Source organism: Struthio camelus, chromosome 26 (assembly GCF_040807025.1).
Source record: "Struthio camelus isolate bStrCam1 chromosome 26, bStrCam1.hap1, whole genome shotgun sequence".
Lineage (NCBI taxonomy): Eukaryota > Metazoa > Chordata > Aves > Struthioniformes > Struthionidae > Struthio > Struthio camelus.
Genome location: NC_090967.1, coordinates 7,971,574 through 7,988,407, shown reverse-complemented (window position 1 = coordinate 7,988,407; position 16,834 = coordinate 7,971,574). Strand labels below are relative to the sequence as shown.

The 16,834-nt window shown below is 37.6% G+C and overlaps 1 protein-coding gene across 1 annotated transcript in view; it reads left to right on the top strand.

Moving 5' to 3' along the window:
• The window catches only part of LOC104151012 (scaffold attachment factor B1-like), a 17,436-nt gene extending 602 nt beyond the window's left edge, over positions 1-16,834 (top strand). Inside the window, exons 2-21 of the mRNA XM_068920026.1 lie at positions 737-824; positions 2,119-2,183; positions 2,269-2,475; positions 3,728-3,790; positions 4,482-4,509; positions 5,410-5,908; positions 6,331-6,377; positions 7,853-7,953; positions 9,708-9,857; positions 9,950-10,026; positions 10,999-11,138; positions 11,519-11,610; positions 12,004-12,110; positions 13,210-13,503; positions 13,797-13,934; positions 14,470-14,512; positions 15,090-15,211; positions 15,892-16,004; positions 16,130-16,181; positions 16,467-16,834. Of these exons, the coding sequence (XP_068776127.1) occupies positions 737-824; positions 2,119-2,183; positions 2,269-2,475; positions 3,728-3,790; positions 4,482-4,509; positions 5,410-5,908; positions 6,331-6,377; positions 7,853-7,953; positions 9,708-9,857; positions 9,950-10,026; positions 10,999-11,138; positions 11,519-11,610; positions 12,004-12,110; positions 13,210-13,503; positions 13,797-13,934; positions 14,470-14,512; positions 15,090-15,211; positions 15,892-16,004; positions 16,130-16,181; positions 16,467-16,596 (2,556 nt within the window). The 3' untranslated portion in view covers positions 16,597-16,834. The remainder of the gene's footprint in view (positions 1-736; positions 825-2,118; positions 2,184-2,268; positions 2,476-3,727; positions 3,791-4,481; positions 4,510-5,409; positions 5,909-6,330; positions 6,378-7,852; positions 7,954-9,707; positions 9,858-9,949; positions 10,027-10,998; positions 11,139-11,518; positions 11,611-12,003; positions 12,111-13,209; positions 13,504-13,796; positions 13,935-14,469; positions 14,513-15,089; positions 15,212-15,891; positions 16,005-16,129; positions 16,182-16,466) is intronic.

Here is a 16,834-nt window from a genome sequence, read left to right as displayed (position 1 = left end):
GCACCGGCGTCCCCCTTCCTCGGCCGCCGCAGAGCCGCTCTCCTCGCAGGGGCCGCCGGCAGCCGCCCCGCCGCGCGGCTTCATGCCGTCGCCCCGAGCCGCCTGTGGAGGCCCCGGCGCCCCGCAGCGCCCGGGCAGCCGCCCTTCCCTCCGCCTCCCCTTAGTTCTCAGACGCGCTGCTTCCCGATCGCAGTCCCCGCTGGCCGTGGTCTTTCCCCCACCCCTGTACCTCATGCGCATACATCCTTCTCTGATGCCTCGCACACACGCACGGTGCCCTTCCGCTGATCCCGTCTCGCAGTTCCCCTGTGCATGCCCTCACCTGCCTTCATCCCTCCGAGCCCTCCACTGACTTCTTTGAGGCCAGTATAATGCAGTCGGTCCTGGTCCTTTCACGCGTTGTCATAGGCCTGCACATTGAGAAGAATGCACTGTTGCATGTGCTTGAGTTCCCATAGGGCTCGCTCTCGGTTTTATACAGACGAAATGCTCATCTCCTGGATAGGGAGCTATCTCTACAGATGGGGGAGCCTCACCCCTAGTCGTAGCCTGATCTGGCTGTGGGGTGGTGCTGCAGAGGACTTGATGGGTCTCTGTTGCTGATGGATGATGATAGGGCTGACTAACTATCTGACCTCAAGGGGGCTCAGACTGTTATAACGTTTCCATCTGACAAATCCTTGAAAGTTCATAGAAACAAACCAAACCATAGATACAATGCTGCTATCTCCAATAGGCCATTGAGGATGAAGGAGGAGATCCTGATGAAATTCCTGTGCCTTCAGAAATGACCAACAAGAGAATGCCAAAAAGAACTAGCAAAGGTACAGAGTCCAGACAAATACAGTTTCTTGGCTTACAAGTAGCTGGGACTTAGAGTTCAATGTTGATTTATTCTGTTTCACTAAAATGAAAAACCCTTTGCATTTTCTCTGCCTTTTTTTTTTCTTTTTTCCTCCATGGAAAACTGTAAAACTCTGTTGCATTAGTCAGTGAGGGCAAGTTTAAACAATAATATGACACAAGCATAGTTCTGCTAGCTTGTCTTGAAACCTGTAGGCAAGACCTTAAGTTGCAAGTGTATTTTTAGCACTTGTCACCCTGAGTGTAGAATTGTGCCAAGCCCAGAGCAAGCAGCTGCAGTGTAAGCTCCCTTGGAAGGCTCTGCCAGTGCATATTAATCCTGATCTACAACACCCTGATGACTAATTCCATTGCCGTAACTATGTGCGTAAATTTTTCATAGAAGCCCTTGAACCTCCATCATCACTGGGCTGCAATTTTAAATACAACAAACTATAGTGCTCTGGCAATAAGAAGAACCATTGCTGCACAAATATAAATGTGTATAATGTTTGTTAGTGTTGTATTTTATTTTATAATTGTCTGTTGTTTTGAAAATAAACTGTTCTACATAGTTCACTAGTCATCTGAAATATGTTTTGCTCCCCAAACTTTACATATTGATGTGAGCCATATTAGGCATGATTTATTTCAATTGTTCGTAGCCAGTTCTTCAAAGTCATTTTTGGAAATTTATTTTCAAGCTACTTCCCTTTGAGATAATACAGTACAGGTACAGAAAGGGCAGTTTTTGAAGAGTCATTATGAGTTTGTTGGTAACAAACATGGTAAACGTGATCTGTGTGTCCGTGATCTTAAACCTGAAGACTAATTCTACGTCACTAGCTGTATAGACTGCATGGAGCATGGGGATACACATTTTATGCTGCCAATATTCATCCATTTTGCATAATAAATGGACTTAAATGGTAAGAGAGAGATTTTGGTAGCACTCATTATAAGGTGGTTCTTTTAAATGGAACATCTTCCTAGACAGTGTTGTCTTTCTATGTACTGCAGTGTTGTGGAATGAGAGCAGTGTAGGTGTTGAAAAATATAACTGCTCACCTAACTGTGCTATTTCTAGTTCATGCTCGTGCCATTTACCTTCACTGAATGGTAAATCACCCTCACTCATCTCCAGATATAACCGGACTTGAATCGGGGCCTTAATGATTATTTGTTGAAACAGACTCAGCCTTGAATAGTTAATTTAGCAAAGAGTACAGGTATTATGAAATGTGCTAGTTCTCACTTCAGTAATATTATTTTTAGGAAGAAAATCAGAAGAAGAAGGTGTTGAAGACAATGGACTAGAAGAAAACTCTAGAGATGAGCAAGTAAGTGAAACCATGATTGCAGTTACTAAGTACGTGCATCATTTAAACCACAATAAATACACATGTACCCTTTTTCTTTCTATAGGAGGATATTGAAGCAAGTCTGGATACCTTGCAGGATATTGACATGATGGATATTAGTGTGTTAGATGAAGCTGAAATAGATAACAGCAGTGCTGTAGACTGCGGAGAAGACTATAGTCCCGACAATATTCTTGATTCACTGTCTGATCATAAAGACAATGCTGATGCAGAAATGAAAGAACTTCCAGATCAGCTAACAGAAAATGAAGTAAGTGATTAGAAGTCTTTTCAATTTTCAGAAGGTAATTAATAAGGATATGGCCACACAAACAAGTCACTTCAGTGTAATATAGGACATGAATTTCATGTGAATTCTACTCCACATTAACAGCTCTCGGGTCCTACTCTTCAAAAGGTAAGCGCTCGTCTATCTATTAGATGCTTAAAATGTTCATAATAGTAGGGTCACAGCCAGCTTTTCCTTGCACTAACTTCTTTGCTGTGAAAGAGATGCCATTGGTCTGGAATTGAAGGTAATATATTTCTCTTCCCATGTATATGTTTGAGGTATGCCCATACACACATATCCTTCCATCTAGATATTTCTGTATGCGGGGAGAGAGAGAAGTATGTTTTCCATGCAGAGATAATGTGGACATCTTTTCTACAAAAATAATGTCCGAATTGAAAGTATTTAGGTTGTATGGCTTTCTCATAGAGACTATTAAAACATGAAAATCTTTATGTACTGTAGTTTCCCCTATTCTGACAATGCCAGTCTTCTGATTTGGTTTTGAGCGCAACGTGAAATGTGTTTGATAGCAGAGTCTCCTGCTACTAAATGAACAGAGTAATCTAAATATTCTGTTCGCTCCCCAAATTCAAAATACTATCTGTTCTTACCTCCCTTGCCTTTTTTATTTTGGACATACTGTGACTCTCAACTTTTTACTATTTATCATATGAAGTATGCTGTCATTGAAACAATGTCCAGTTAACTTGAAAGGCAAATGTTTGCTATTCTGTAAATTAGAACTGTTGTGAATCATGTAACTGATGAGCTTCGATGAGTCTTAAAATCACGTCTTAAGGAAAGAGGACTTCTGGGACATGTTTTGTTCTCGGAAAAGTGGAAACCTAAGTCACTGTTGTTTCTAACTTTTTTTCAGTTAGAAACTAAAGAAAGAAAAAAGTGAGAAATTATGTAAAGTCACCAAAGAAACATGCATTAACATGTTTCCTCTCTAAATCAGTATAGCTTTGAAGTTAACAATGCCATTTTGAGATTAAAATACAAGGTAATTGATAATATTAGCGAGAGAGTACCTTTTTCCAAGAATATTTGTGTGTCGTTCCTCATTCTTAAGTAACATTCTGAAGTAGAAAGTGAGATCTTTGGGATATTGGAAAATATTTCTTATATTATTCCTAGGGAAAATTGAATACAGTAATATTTCTCAGTAAGCTAAAGTTACCCTTTTTTTGTAAGGAATGCTATAATTCCTTTTTTACTCTTTTAGGAAGATAATGATGAAATTGAAAACAATTTAGATGCCTCTTCTTCTGATTTAATTGAAATGAAGGTAAATTGAAAATGTAGCTGTATTTCAGATTAACAGTATTCACTCTGTGTTCATACTACAAAAGAGAAAACATGACCAAAATGTGATATTTTACCAGAATCTAACATATAACTGATCTTACTCAGACCTGCCAAATGAAAACGTCATCTGTTTATCTTTACTTTTCAGTTTGCTGTTAAGACTTCCTCCTGCTCTGCTTTTGTTGCAAATAAAAATGTTGTTATACCAGAATGAAAACTGTGCCCCAAAATAAAGTATTCCAAAAGTATTCTGATGCTTTTCCTTGCTTGGGAAAAGTCATGTTAGTTTGATTTTTCAAAAATGATTTCATCTTTCTCCCACCAATTATATTAGTAGTAATAAGTAGTAAGCAGTACAAACATGCAATATGGGAGATTTTGTTTGTTGTTTTCATTCTGTAGTTGATGTGGCACACAAAGTGCTTTATTGCTCCGTTTCTTTAACGTTCCACACAAGCTACAAGGACACAATTGTGGTTGAAATTTTAGTCTGGCTCTAGTTTGCCAAAAAAATATTTATATAAAATACTCAGTTCAAACAGACTGTGAAAAACAGAGTGAATTGTAGTAGGTGAATTGGTGTATTTTTAAACCTTGGCAGGGGGGTTTATTATTCTACATTGCAACATATATTTATAAAATCCTCATTCTGTGTTCCTTTTCCCATACAGAAAATGGAGAAACTACACTTGGAGCCAGGTACTGTTAAAGAAAAACATATTCCTGTCTTTTGAACTAATACTTTTTAAACCATTAAATATTTGAAAAAAAAAAACCCTATAATTTGCATTATTCTTATGATGGACAATCCAGATCATGCAGGGTCATAGAGATTGGAAACCCAATCATATCCCCAGATCTGTGAAGTAATGCTTGTCATCTTTGAAATATTTTCAGTGAAATGAAATGGTTTAAAAACCTGTTAAACTACATAAATGGATTTAGAGAAGTTAATCACAGTCTAAAAGCTAAAGATTCTACTTGTAAACAGATCTTGTGATATCGCATACACCTTAACTCTGTAACTGAATAGAAAGCAGTAAAAGCAGTAAAAAGATATTGTAGGGCATTAAAATTTAAAGATTAGATACTGGATACAGAAGAAAGAAGAGAGTTTCTTCCTGGAAATTCCATACAGATACTTTTCACTTTCTGGACTGCAAACACACTCATGCACCATCAGAAGATGCCCAGTTTTCATGTTGGACTGTCTGCTTAAAGAATTTCACAGAAATTAGGAAATTGAACTTTCAATGCATTGATATATTCAGTTAAGCATCTTGGACTTTGGAAGCTAAATAGAGAAGAAACAGACCTGAACGATTTCATGAAGAATATCAAGGATCAGCCAGAAGGTTTTTTGTTAAATCTGTGGGGGCATTTTTCTTCCCTGTAACGTTTTAGGGTTGATACAGTAGTTTGTCAGACTGCAGTTAGCGTAGTAGTTTTAACACTGTGTACACTAGGGTTTTCCAATCTCTGTGTAGCTTAGAAGTTCTCTTGGTGTTAGTGTGGCAGCCATGCCAGTTCCACATTTGTGATTGCTGTATTTCCCTGGTGATTAAATCTTGTGCCATTCTATTCCTGTTAAATCCGTAGAAAATGAGAAAATACTCGACATTTTGGGGGAAACTTGTAAATCTGAACTACTTAACGAAGAAACTTCCGAAGTGGAGCAGCCACATGCACAGGAAGCAAGTAACGTGGTGCCAGGCAAGAAGCTAGCCGAGGAAGAGGACGCTCTTGCTGCCGCTCAGTTGGAGGAAGATGCTTTAGATTTGGACAGCAAATCGGCACAGGCTTTGGCAAGGAAGGAAGCAAAGCGTTTAGTTGTAGCAAAAGGGGAGACAAGTGAACAGACAATAGAGGAAGAGAAACTGGACTCTGAATCTTTAGTAGTAGAGACCCTAAGCGATCAGAGTAGCAAACGAACCCAAGGCCTGGAAGTCTCTAGTGGGGAAACAGCGGAAAAAGGCGCAGGTCCCGAAGCCAAAGATAGCAAAGAAGATGCCAAGAAAACAGAAGACAAAGCTAATTCTGAGGAATCCCCTGCTACTAAAGAGTCCTCAACCAGTGAGGGCGGTGATCAGAAAAAGAGGTTTGTTTTTTCTCCGTTCTAGACCAGATGCTATCTTTTTTCATTGGTCATTAAGTGATGCGAATAAGCTGTTTCCTTCAATTGGCCACCAAGACTGATGAAATTGTAGCCTATTCCTAAAGAATCTGTTTTATTTCTCCTTGTGCAGATCTTTTGTAAACACAGAGGGTTTGATTTCTTTCCTTCCTCAACCTTCAAAGGTTGTTTTCTTAAATTACTCTTATTTTTAAACTTCTTCCAAATATAAGTCTGTTTAAGAATCTGACTTCCCTTATTTCTTGTCAGATTTCTTAAATCAGGCATACAAAGGTGTGTTTTTGTTTGCAACATTTTTTCTGGTAGGTATTTAATTTTAGCATCTTCATAATTTATAGTTAGTCATTTTTCTTTCTGACTTGAATAACATGATTTTTTGTCTTTAGCCCTGTTGAGGATGCAGATACAAAGATAACCTCAAAAGATGAGAAAGGTATGTTTCTTTTTAAAAATAAAAGTTAAAATAATCTAAGAATTGTTTCAGGAAACACTGTTTTTGTATTAGATGGTGTATTTTAGCAGCAAAGCATTGGAATCTATGCAGTTGTTAAATATCCAAAATTAACCTCCTCTTTCTGGATATTATTTATTTATTTATGCCAAAAAAAAATCTGCTTTTCTTTTTATGGATTTTCTGAAAAATCTTGTGTTTTTTGAGAAGAAATGTTTCCCCTCTCTGAAAGCAGTTCTGAGAAATTTCTTATACCTCCAAGCAAAATAGCTTTTGGCACAAATGCAAATAGCTAGACTGAGACCTGCTTCACATGGTTCATGGAGGCCTATGGAACTGAAAGGACAGTAAAGATATTTCAAAGGAGACTGGAAACAGTATCCCAACTTAAGTGCTTCAAGTTGACCAGCAAATAGTAAAATTTGAGTATATGAGAACATTTAGAAAAGGGATAACGATTTTTTCCTGATTTCCCTCTAGTACATTCCTCAGTGAAAGAGAACTCAACTGGGAATCGGTGAAATTATGGAAGAATAGGTTGGACTTGGTTGTCACAGCTGAGTTTATGGAGATGAGCCTAAGTCAGTCATTCAGTGCAGTTTGCCATCTACCAGCACCTATTCTCTTTCCCTCAAACATCAGATATATCTAAAGTATGAGCAACCTTCTTGTACTGCCTAAGAAATAATTGTGCTTTAGAAATTTGTATGTCAGCATTTGAGTTCAATTTGAACTCTTATTAATCACTAGGTCCTGGATTTTCAGCTTTTACAAATTTGTAAACATTTATTAAAAAATAATTTTCCTAGTTCGGATGCCAGATTGGGAGCTCTGCAATTCTTATGTAGTTAAATTAAACCAGGACTTTTCTGACTCCTTCAACTGAAGTGATGGGTGAACTGTTGGTACCCCAGTTGGAATCCCTGAGAGTAGAAATTCAGAGAGAGATTTTCATGCTTTCTTTATGGTGAATGTCATTCGTTGAGAGGTATGGTTAATCTGCATCCCATCATCACTCCTTTGAAGTCCTGGAGGTAAGGAGGGCAAGACATCAGCACGCACGGGTACTAACACAGTTCTGCAGACCTTGCAGGTCTTCAGCCTTTTTCTGTAAGTGCAGAGTTTGGGATCTGTCCAGACACGTTCTGAGGAGCCATGGTTACTCCAAATAACAAAACTGTTTGAGCTAAGGCGTCTCTGAAGAATGACATAACATATTTCGGTCGCATAACATATTTCGGTCACACATACCAAAGGTTGTAGCTTCCTCTTAAAGATTTTGGACTTCAAGTACTAATTGCCTTTAGGTACATGAAACACTGGAGGGGAGGGGAATGTTACACTTCATTTGCTCTATGTTTTAAAACATGAAGGCTTTGTGGAACAGCTCCTTTTTGATTTAGAAATAGTTCTTGAAATAATCAGGGTTTTGGATTTTGTTTTGTTTTTCTAATTAGGTCGCAATGCTGGCAGTTCTAGTAGAAACTTTTGGGTGAGTGGACTTGCCTCTACTACCAGAGCTACAGATTTGAAGAATCTGTTTAGCAAATATGGGAAGGTGAGTTTTTCGGTATTTTCACTTGACTCTGTCTTATTAAGACTTCTTATGCTCCTGCCACTTCTTTTTACCATACCAGTAAAAAGAACTGAATTATCAAAAATATTGTGGGATAACAAGAAAAAGGTTGCACAAGTTCATACTGAATGTCTGCCTAAACTTTTTTTATTGTATATTTTCTTTGCTAAATAAAAGTAAAATTCCATTTCCAGTCCTTTATGACAGCTGATGACTGTTTGAATATGTTTGTCTCCTGTGCTGTACTATCATAATATCTTCACTCATTGGGAATTCACAGTAAACAGTGAGCTTAACACTGTTTATTAGAGGCATTTTAGGACTAAGTAAAATATGTTGAAACATATTTATTGTGGAGCATTTAAAAACTGTCTCAGTACTTGAAGATTTATTTTTGTCTCGCGATGACACCGTTGCTTAAAAAAGTGCTTCTTTGGGTGTTTTTACTACAGTTGTTCTTAATGATAGACAAAACGGCAAACTAAATCTCCCTATCAATTGGGAAGTTGAAAGAACTAGTTTAATAGAAGACAGGGGCCAGAATTAATAACTTTTCTTGCACTGAGTTGATTATTAAGTATTTTTCTAAAAACCTTGAAACTTATTTACAGATGACTTTGTCAGCAGGTTATAGTTAGAGAAAACTGTACGTGCTAGCAATGGGTTACTGAATGTTTAACTAAAATACTGGAGAACCTAAACTGCAACCTTGCAATAAACACAAAAATGAATTAAGTGTAGCACAGTTATGAGATTGTTTGAATGTTGTGCAACTATTGCTTTTTGCAAATTAAATCAAACCTTTTTTTTCCCCTGCATATCATTTAAAAAAAAATGCAGTATTTGTCTTCCATTTATCTGTTCAAAATTCTGTCTGGTAAGCTGGAATGTGTTGGCCATAGAGAAATAGCACAGAATGTAAAATATGTAATTAAAGAAAAATACATGACAGCCACCTCAGTATTTGCCTCTGCTTAAGTGCATTAGTAACATTTAGTCGTTTAAATAAAATTATTGTTCTTCTCTTTGGAGTATTAACAGAAGCAGAGCTTGCAAGAGGTAAAAGTATATCTGCAGTAAATACAGTGTTCAAAAGTATGTTCTTTATTCAGCTGTACTTTAGAATATGAAGCTTCTGTGAAATTTATTTCTCTAATACAGAGTGAGCTGTATTAAATCTGTTTGCATAAGTAAGCAACACTTACAAAAAGACATAGGTATTTTCTGTAGACCTTTAAAAGTTATATTTCTTTGGGAAAACTTCCTGTTTCTTAAACAGGATTACAGATAACATTCTGTGTCTGCCTCTTAGCAGTGACTCAAAAAGCAACATTTTTTTGAAGGTGAGATGGGACTTAGCAGATTGTTGAGAGAGCATTATTAGCATGTGGGTGGAAGGTGTCTTACAAATTTGTACTAGGCTCTTATTCCCTTTGTTGCTCTTCAGCAAAATGATGTTGTTGATATCAAGTTAGCCCTTTTTAAATTTTTTTTTGTTCAAAACAGAGTTTATTCTTTGGGTGCCCTCTATTGATTCAGCTTTTGCAGCATTGCATTGGCAACAGAAGAATGCTTGACTCCAAGAAATACTTCTTTTGTGTTTATCTGTTAAAAGTAGATGTCCCAAAAATGATGATGGACAGGAATAAAGCAGAGTGGAAATGGAGCTTGTACTTGCTGTTAAATGGTGGGTACTCATTACAATGAGGCTAATACATCTTTCTTTTTTTGGAAAGGTGGTTGGTGCAAAAGTGGTCACCAATGCTCGTAGTCCTGGTGCTCGCTGTTATGGCTTTGTTACAATGTCTACAGCTGAGGAAGCAACAAAATGTATTACTCACCTCCACAAAACAGAGTTACATGGGAAAATAATTTCTGTAGAAAAAGTGAGTACCGTTCCCCAAAGATATCTCATCACCATTAGATTGTACAAACAATGGAGATCACATTCTCAGCTGCTGTGCAAAATAAATTTCAGGCAAAAAGTGAACCTGCTGGGAAGAAGCCAATTGAGAAAAAAGAGGGTGAAGCGAAGAAAGAAACAGTCAATGAGAGGTATTGTTTTACAAATTCTGTGTCCGTAGATGTTTTGCTGTTCTTCAATTCATGTTGATTTGTCAGAAAAAACAAAGTTAGGTTAAGAAATCTCTGTGGCAAATATCCAAAAAAAAGTGCATCTTTCCAACTTTTACTACAAAATATAATTCTGTTCATGTTCAGCCCCTAGCTTCTATGTTTCCATTATGTTCTTTACGCTAGTCAATGAATCTTGCAATTTCAAGAATGCTTTTTAATTTAGCTACATTTGTTTTTCAGAAAAGATTGTGATACTCTGTTGTCATAAATCTATGGAAAAGGCCATTTGAGAATTGTGAGCAATGTGTCACTCTGTCCTTTAAATCCTACTCATGAGAACAGGGCTTTTTCATGTTGATGCCATCACAGTTAAAGATCAGTTTTCCAAGATCCTTTTCCCAGAATACATTCTTCTATAGCACTACGCTTTTTTCAGTTTAGTACTAGTGAGAGTAGCTGAAAGACGTTAAGTCCTTTGTTTTAATTATTTTCTTGCATAATAATTCCTACTAAATGCTATTTGCTGGCAACCTTTTGGCCTGTAGTTCATCTAGTGCTCAGAAAGGCTTGCCTGGTCACTATGTAGTATCGACTTCCTTGTGTTTGGCAGCAGCACCACAAAAATGCTTCACATTTGCACTTCATAATTGTCATGTCTTCTTATAAGAATCTTTGTGGGCATTAAGCACATGGTAGTATAGATTTTTTTCATTTTGCATATAGCTGAATTACCTGAATCTCAGACAAGTTTTTATGAAAACTGCATAGCGTGGTCTAATTGTTTTGTATTACAGCAGAAGGAGTTGTAGAAGGAAATCTGTAGAAATCTCTGACTCTTTTAGCACATCAGAACTCTACTTTGTTATTGTGCTGCTAGCATTTTTTTCTCTCTCTCAATTTTCTTTTCTCTTACTCAGTATCACTCTAATCTGTATCGATATCTATCTATAGAGCTGGCAGTGTTAAAAGGGATGAGAAATCTGACCAAAAAGATGATTCTAAAAAAACAGAAGACAAAGATGAAAAAGAAAGAAAAGATAAAGATGAACTGAAGCCTGGTTCATCAGATCAACCTAAAACTACCAAATCAGGTAATTTAGCTACTGTTTTTTCAACGTGTAAAAGACATGGTTAAATGTGAACAATTAATAGCAGTTAGTTCTTTTCAAACCTGACAGTGTTTCTAGAATGTGTTGAGCTTCTCAGGTGGAAATCTGAATAGTGCAATTTACGGGGGGGGGGGCGGGGGGCAGGGTGGGCGCAGGGCAGAGGGGTGTGACATTGTTTCATCCTTAACAGAAGTGCTTAGAATAGTTGTAGGTGATGAAATGTTTTTTGAAGAGAGGACTAAATGCCTGTTTCACATTTTAGAGGAGATGACTTCTAGCACTGAAAAGAATGGCCTGTGTAATATAGGGGTTTTTTTTCCCTCCCCCCTCATCCCTTCCCCTTCAACGTCCAATTTATTTAGGAAGTAAAGGAACAGAGAGAACTGTAGTAATGGATAAATCTAAAGGAGAACCTGTTATTAGTGTGAAAACATCAACTACATCAAAAGACAGAGTAAGTAATGTTTCTGCAGAGGAACGCTATATATCAGTTTTGCTTAGAAACAGATATTGAATCCTGCCAAGCTACATATAACCTATACTTACTGATTCTGATGAGAGTTTCTATAATATGGATTTGGATCTTAATTAGTAAAATACTTTTCATATGGCTGATACCATATTCAACAATGAAATCCAGCCAAACTAAATGAGGGAACCTAAGTCTTTTGTGTTAATTATATGATGTTTCTGTAATGTTAAAGAAGCACAATTTTTTTTTTTTAATGTGGGGACCAAGCTTTGACATATATGTATGAATGGAAATACTGATTAAATTATTGTTTGTTACAGTTTTCCCTTTGTAAATGTACTCCCTTAAGTTTTTCTATTTCAATATTAAATACAGAGCATTAAGAGTCAGGATCGCAAATCAGAAAGCAGAGAGAGACAAGGCATTGTCCCATTTGACAAAATTAAAGCACAACGAAAAATGAGAGAGGCAGAACAGCGCCGGTAAGAGCAACAGTGAAATTGTTTGTTTGTTTTTCTTAGATGAAGATAATTTAATTTAAGTGATTTAAGAGTTGAAGAATTTTGTAATTTGTCTTCTATTTGTAGTTAGTTATATGTTTATGGGTCACATACCTATTGAATTGGGAAAGCACTGATTCTTGACACTACTTGTTTTGAATATTAAGCTTTAAATTCTTTGATCTTTTTTCCATTTTGTAGATAATTGTTTTAGATTGATTAAATATGCTGCTCTCCTTAGCTGAGAATACATTTTAGTAGAGAAATGATAATTCTGAACTCCCTGCACTCAAATATACTGGGAAAGGCCAGGAGAAGGGTTCTCAAAATAAGACCTTGCCTTGTCACAGTATTCAAATTCTCCATAGCATTTGAAATAAAACAAGATGAATATTTTTGTATTTAAATACATTGCGTCCGTAGAGAAATAGTGGGATTTTTCAGCAACCCTTCAAAGTTTCCACTTTGGATCCTTTTAGTTAAGAACCTAATTCAGGTACTTAATTACATTTGAGGTTTTTTCTTTTCATGATATTTCATACAAGATAAAGGTGGTAATGGCTATACTTCAAATTCCTTGCAAAAACTGTGATCTGAATTCCATGTTGAGACGTTTTCCAGTCATTACAAAACTTCATAACTTATCTAAGGAAAGCTGAATTGGAGAGGGAGGGAAATGCTTTCACCATTTTTAATGGAGAGGGAAAAGCTTACCTATCATAAGTGGATTTCTGAACTGTAGTGGAATCATATTACCCAGCTCACCTTTCCTGCTTCCTTTGGAGTTGGATATTGCATTTGAATAGAAGAAAAGAGCTAGGGGATTTGGATTCAAATTCTGAAGACCATACAGGGTTATCTGCCCCCACAGATGGATACTTTGGGAGCAATACAGTCAGTTTCTGAACGAAGTTATTCATGTGTACATTGAGCGTCTCCCCTCCTTGCCCCCCTCTCCTAGGTCTAATTTAGAGGAATTGCCCCTACTTTGCAATTACTGTGGTTTTAATCTTCTTTTCCCTTTAACTTCATTTTTTTGTTGAAGTATTAGATCTCTAACCTTTCATTTCTGTTAAAACAGCACACGTGAGCGTCGGGAAAGGCAGCAGCACCTGCAAACTATCCGGGAACGAGAAGAAAGGGAGAGGCTTGAGATTGCTCGTGAGAGACTGGAAATTGAAAGACAGCGTCTTGAACGAGAACGGATGGAAAGAGAGAGACTGGAGAGAGAAAGAATGCACATAGAGCACGAAAGGAGAAGAGAACAAGATCGCATTCAGCGAGAAAGAGAAGAGCTGCGACGCCAGCATGAGCAATTGCGCTATGAACAGGAACGTCGGTCTGCAATGAGAAGACCGTATGACATAGATGGCAGGTAAAGCCAGCAAATACAAGTGGAAAATATGTTGCTGCTAGGTTCTGTCTTGTCAGCCTGCACTATGAAAAGCTATTTTTCTCCTTCAAATACGCTCTCAGCTTCTAGTATTCTGCAGTGGTAGGTTGCATTGAGATGATCTTGTTTAATAGCCCCAACAACCTACCTCTCTGAATTTGTCTAATCCCTTTTTGAAGTTATTTACATGCTTCTAGTTTGCATGGTTTGGATGGAGAGAACAGTTTTAAAAAAAACCACTGTCTCGACTAAAATGAATATGCTCTTTCTCTCAGGAGAGATGACCCATACTGGCCAGAAGCAAAACGAATGGCAATGAATGATAGGTACCATTCAGACTTCAGTCGCCAGGATCGCTTCCATGACTTTGATCATCGGGATCGTGGCCGTTATCAAGACCATTCAATAGACAGGTTGGTGTTTTACCTTCACTGTATTGCCTGAAACCAAAAGGCAAAAATGTATTTAATGTTGCATTTTGCTGCCTCTTCTTTACTGTGTGTTTGTTTTGCGCTTTATTTTTTAAGTGTGGCTTAGTGGCAGCGGACTTTCTTTTGAAATCCTATATAACCCTGAAGAGATCTGCACTATGCCATGAGTTAAACTTTTTGGCAGGCTTTTTCAGTGCTCTGCTTGTGATGCTGTTTCACGCTTTTTTTTTTTCTTTTTTTTTGGGGGGGGGGTGGGCAGGGTAGGATTCTGAAAAAATTCTAAATAATACTGTAGACCAGGGACCTACCTGTTTAACTGAGAATATTCTGTTTCATCACTTAGGACTGTTTGTTTTCCAGCAAGCCAAAACTTGTTATGGCTTCCATATATTCCAGCTATTTGTTGGCGCTACATGGAAGCAGGATTTTTCATCTATGAAAATCCTACACTAATTGGGTTGTTAGAGACTACTGTATATTTTACTAACAGAATCTGATTTGAATTGGCTGTTTGTAGGAGAGATGGATCAAGGACAGCGATGGGAGATCGGGATGGACAAGTGAGTTGCTTTTAGATACCTGCTTTATAAAGCTACAAAATGTCTAACTTTTTATAACCCAGTTTCCCATAATGTGTGTTAGAGTAAATTTCAGTAGTTAACAAGTTAATTATGTAAACTGAAATACATATCCATTGTAAGATTGTCCTTTTCTCTTTAGTAGGTAAGGATGAATTGTATTCGAATACTTGTTCATTGTAAAAGGCAGATATAGTTATTTTGACATGCTGTAAACAAAACAAATGAAGTGTGCCAAAAGAGGCAGACTATTCCAAATGATTATAGAGAAAATGCAAAAGTACAAAATACCTATAAAACTGAGAAAGCTTCGCTCTGCCAGGTAGTATGGAAATAACAGTAAAACTATTAAAGATGTTTGCAGGTTTTTGAGTGGGTGGGGGAAGGGGGAAGATCAAGGCAGATTCAAGCAGTGAGAGATGATTTTTGTGGAGTCTTGGAATCCTCAAATGCCCTTTGCTGATGGCTAAGCTGTGAGATTGAGTAATTGCAGCTGAGCTACTTTTAACAATTATAAAGTCAGATTTGGGCATTCCTATAAACGTTGTTTGTCTTTTAGCATTATCCAGATGAGCGCCATGGAGGACCGGACCGTCATTCACGGGACTCTCGGGAGAGTTGGGGTAGCTACGGATCTGACAGAAGAATGAGTGAAAGTAGAGGGATGCCCCCGCAGTCCCGGTTAGTATGCATGAGAATGAATATTTTCATGTGTAAAAGTTGGATGCAGTTTTGGAAACACAGTTCTGCTTTATCCAAGTTTTACCCCGAGTGTGTCCTTTGCTGGATGGACTTCACATGAGTAGTTCTTTCAATTGCCTTTGCATCAAAACATATATCTCGGCATGATTTTTTAAACAACTGCACATCTGAAAGTCCTCATGTTTTCAATTAACTGTTGCTTATGTTTCTGTTAAGGCTTCAAATTTTCATGGTAGTGTTTTTTTTCCTGGTTTGTAATTTGTATTTGTTGGCAGGACCATCCTGTCAGCCCTTCGAAAGGAAAAACAAGTCAGTAAAATGTTTGCACTTTTTTTTTTAATCCTGTGAGTAAGCCAGCCTACAGAACACACCAAGAATAAATTGATGGTCAAAACAGCACTGGGATATTTGGAGAAAGAATTAGGGGCATCAGTGCAGTGTGAACCAGATTAAGAAAATCTTGTTCTCTTATTTGTCACGGTAGGGAGATCGTGCAGAAGGCCAATTAAGATTTGACTAAACAGATGTCCAGTATAAATACAGGATTGGCACGCGTCTTGGTGAATACTTTGAATATGTTTGTGACTGTGGTGTTCTATTTGAATCTATTTTGTATGCTCCAGCTAACATGAAATTATGTGAATTTAATACCTCTGCAGGGATGGACGTGACTGGGGAGATCATGGTCGAAAGTTTGAAGCACATCAAGATCGTTCATGGCAAAGCAGTGTAGATGGAGGAGTGATAGGACGGGATCATGAGAGATGGCAAGGTATGCTTTTTGCACAAGAGCTCATTAGGTGTGCTACCTCTAGCAGAAATTGCAGGCATTATTAGCCTTGGAGATGAAGTAAAACTGTTACTATGGATATAAAGGAAGCATTTGGACTTTTTTAGGTGGAGGTAGAGGCAGACCTGGCCATGTGATGCATCGTGGAGGCATGTCAGGGTAAGAACGTTTTGAGGAGCAAAGCATTTGTTCTTGTTCCAGTTTCCCTTCTCCGTAAAGGACATCTGTTATATTTAAATTAGCCAAAAAAACATTTTTATGAGAGCATCAGTTATCTGACTTGCTATTTAAGTGCCAGGGAATAATAAAATATTCCCATGATTTTTATCTGGTGCATCTTACTGAAGAGTGAAAAATCATACAGGAAGCGTAAACAACATGCACTCTCTCAGTCTGACAACCAGAGTTACAAGAGAAAATTAAAATGTCTGAATCATTTTCTAGGCGTGGAGGTTTCATGCAAGGTGGCAACCAAAGCCAGATGATGCATGGAGGAGGAATGCAAGGAGAAGGATTTGCTGGCCAGGAGAGAGCAAACAGACCCAATGATCCCCGTTTCAACCGTCGCTACTGAATGTGTTTTTAATTTTTAATGCAGGTGGCAACAGAAATGAATCTGTCACCCAGGGTTACCATTAATCGTAACTTATGGGTTACTGTAAGTGTAATTTTTTTTTTTAAGCTGCTGCCATATTATTATCCTCAAGCCAATGTGAACTCATTTGTTTTGTAATGTGTTGTTCATATCCCATTTAAAATGTTTGTTAATGAAGCATTCCATTTTCCATAAATAAAAACCAGTTTACAGTTAA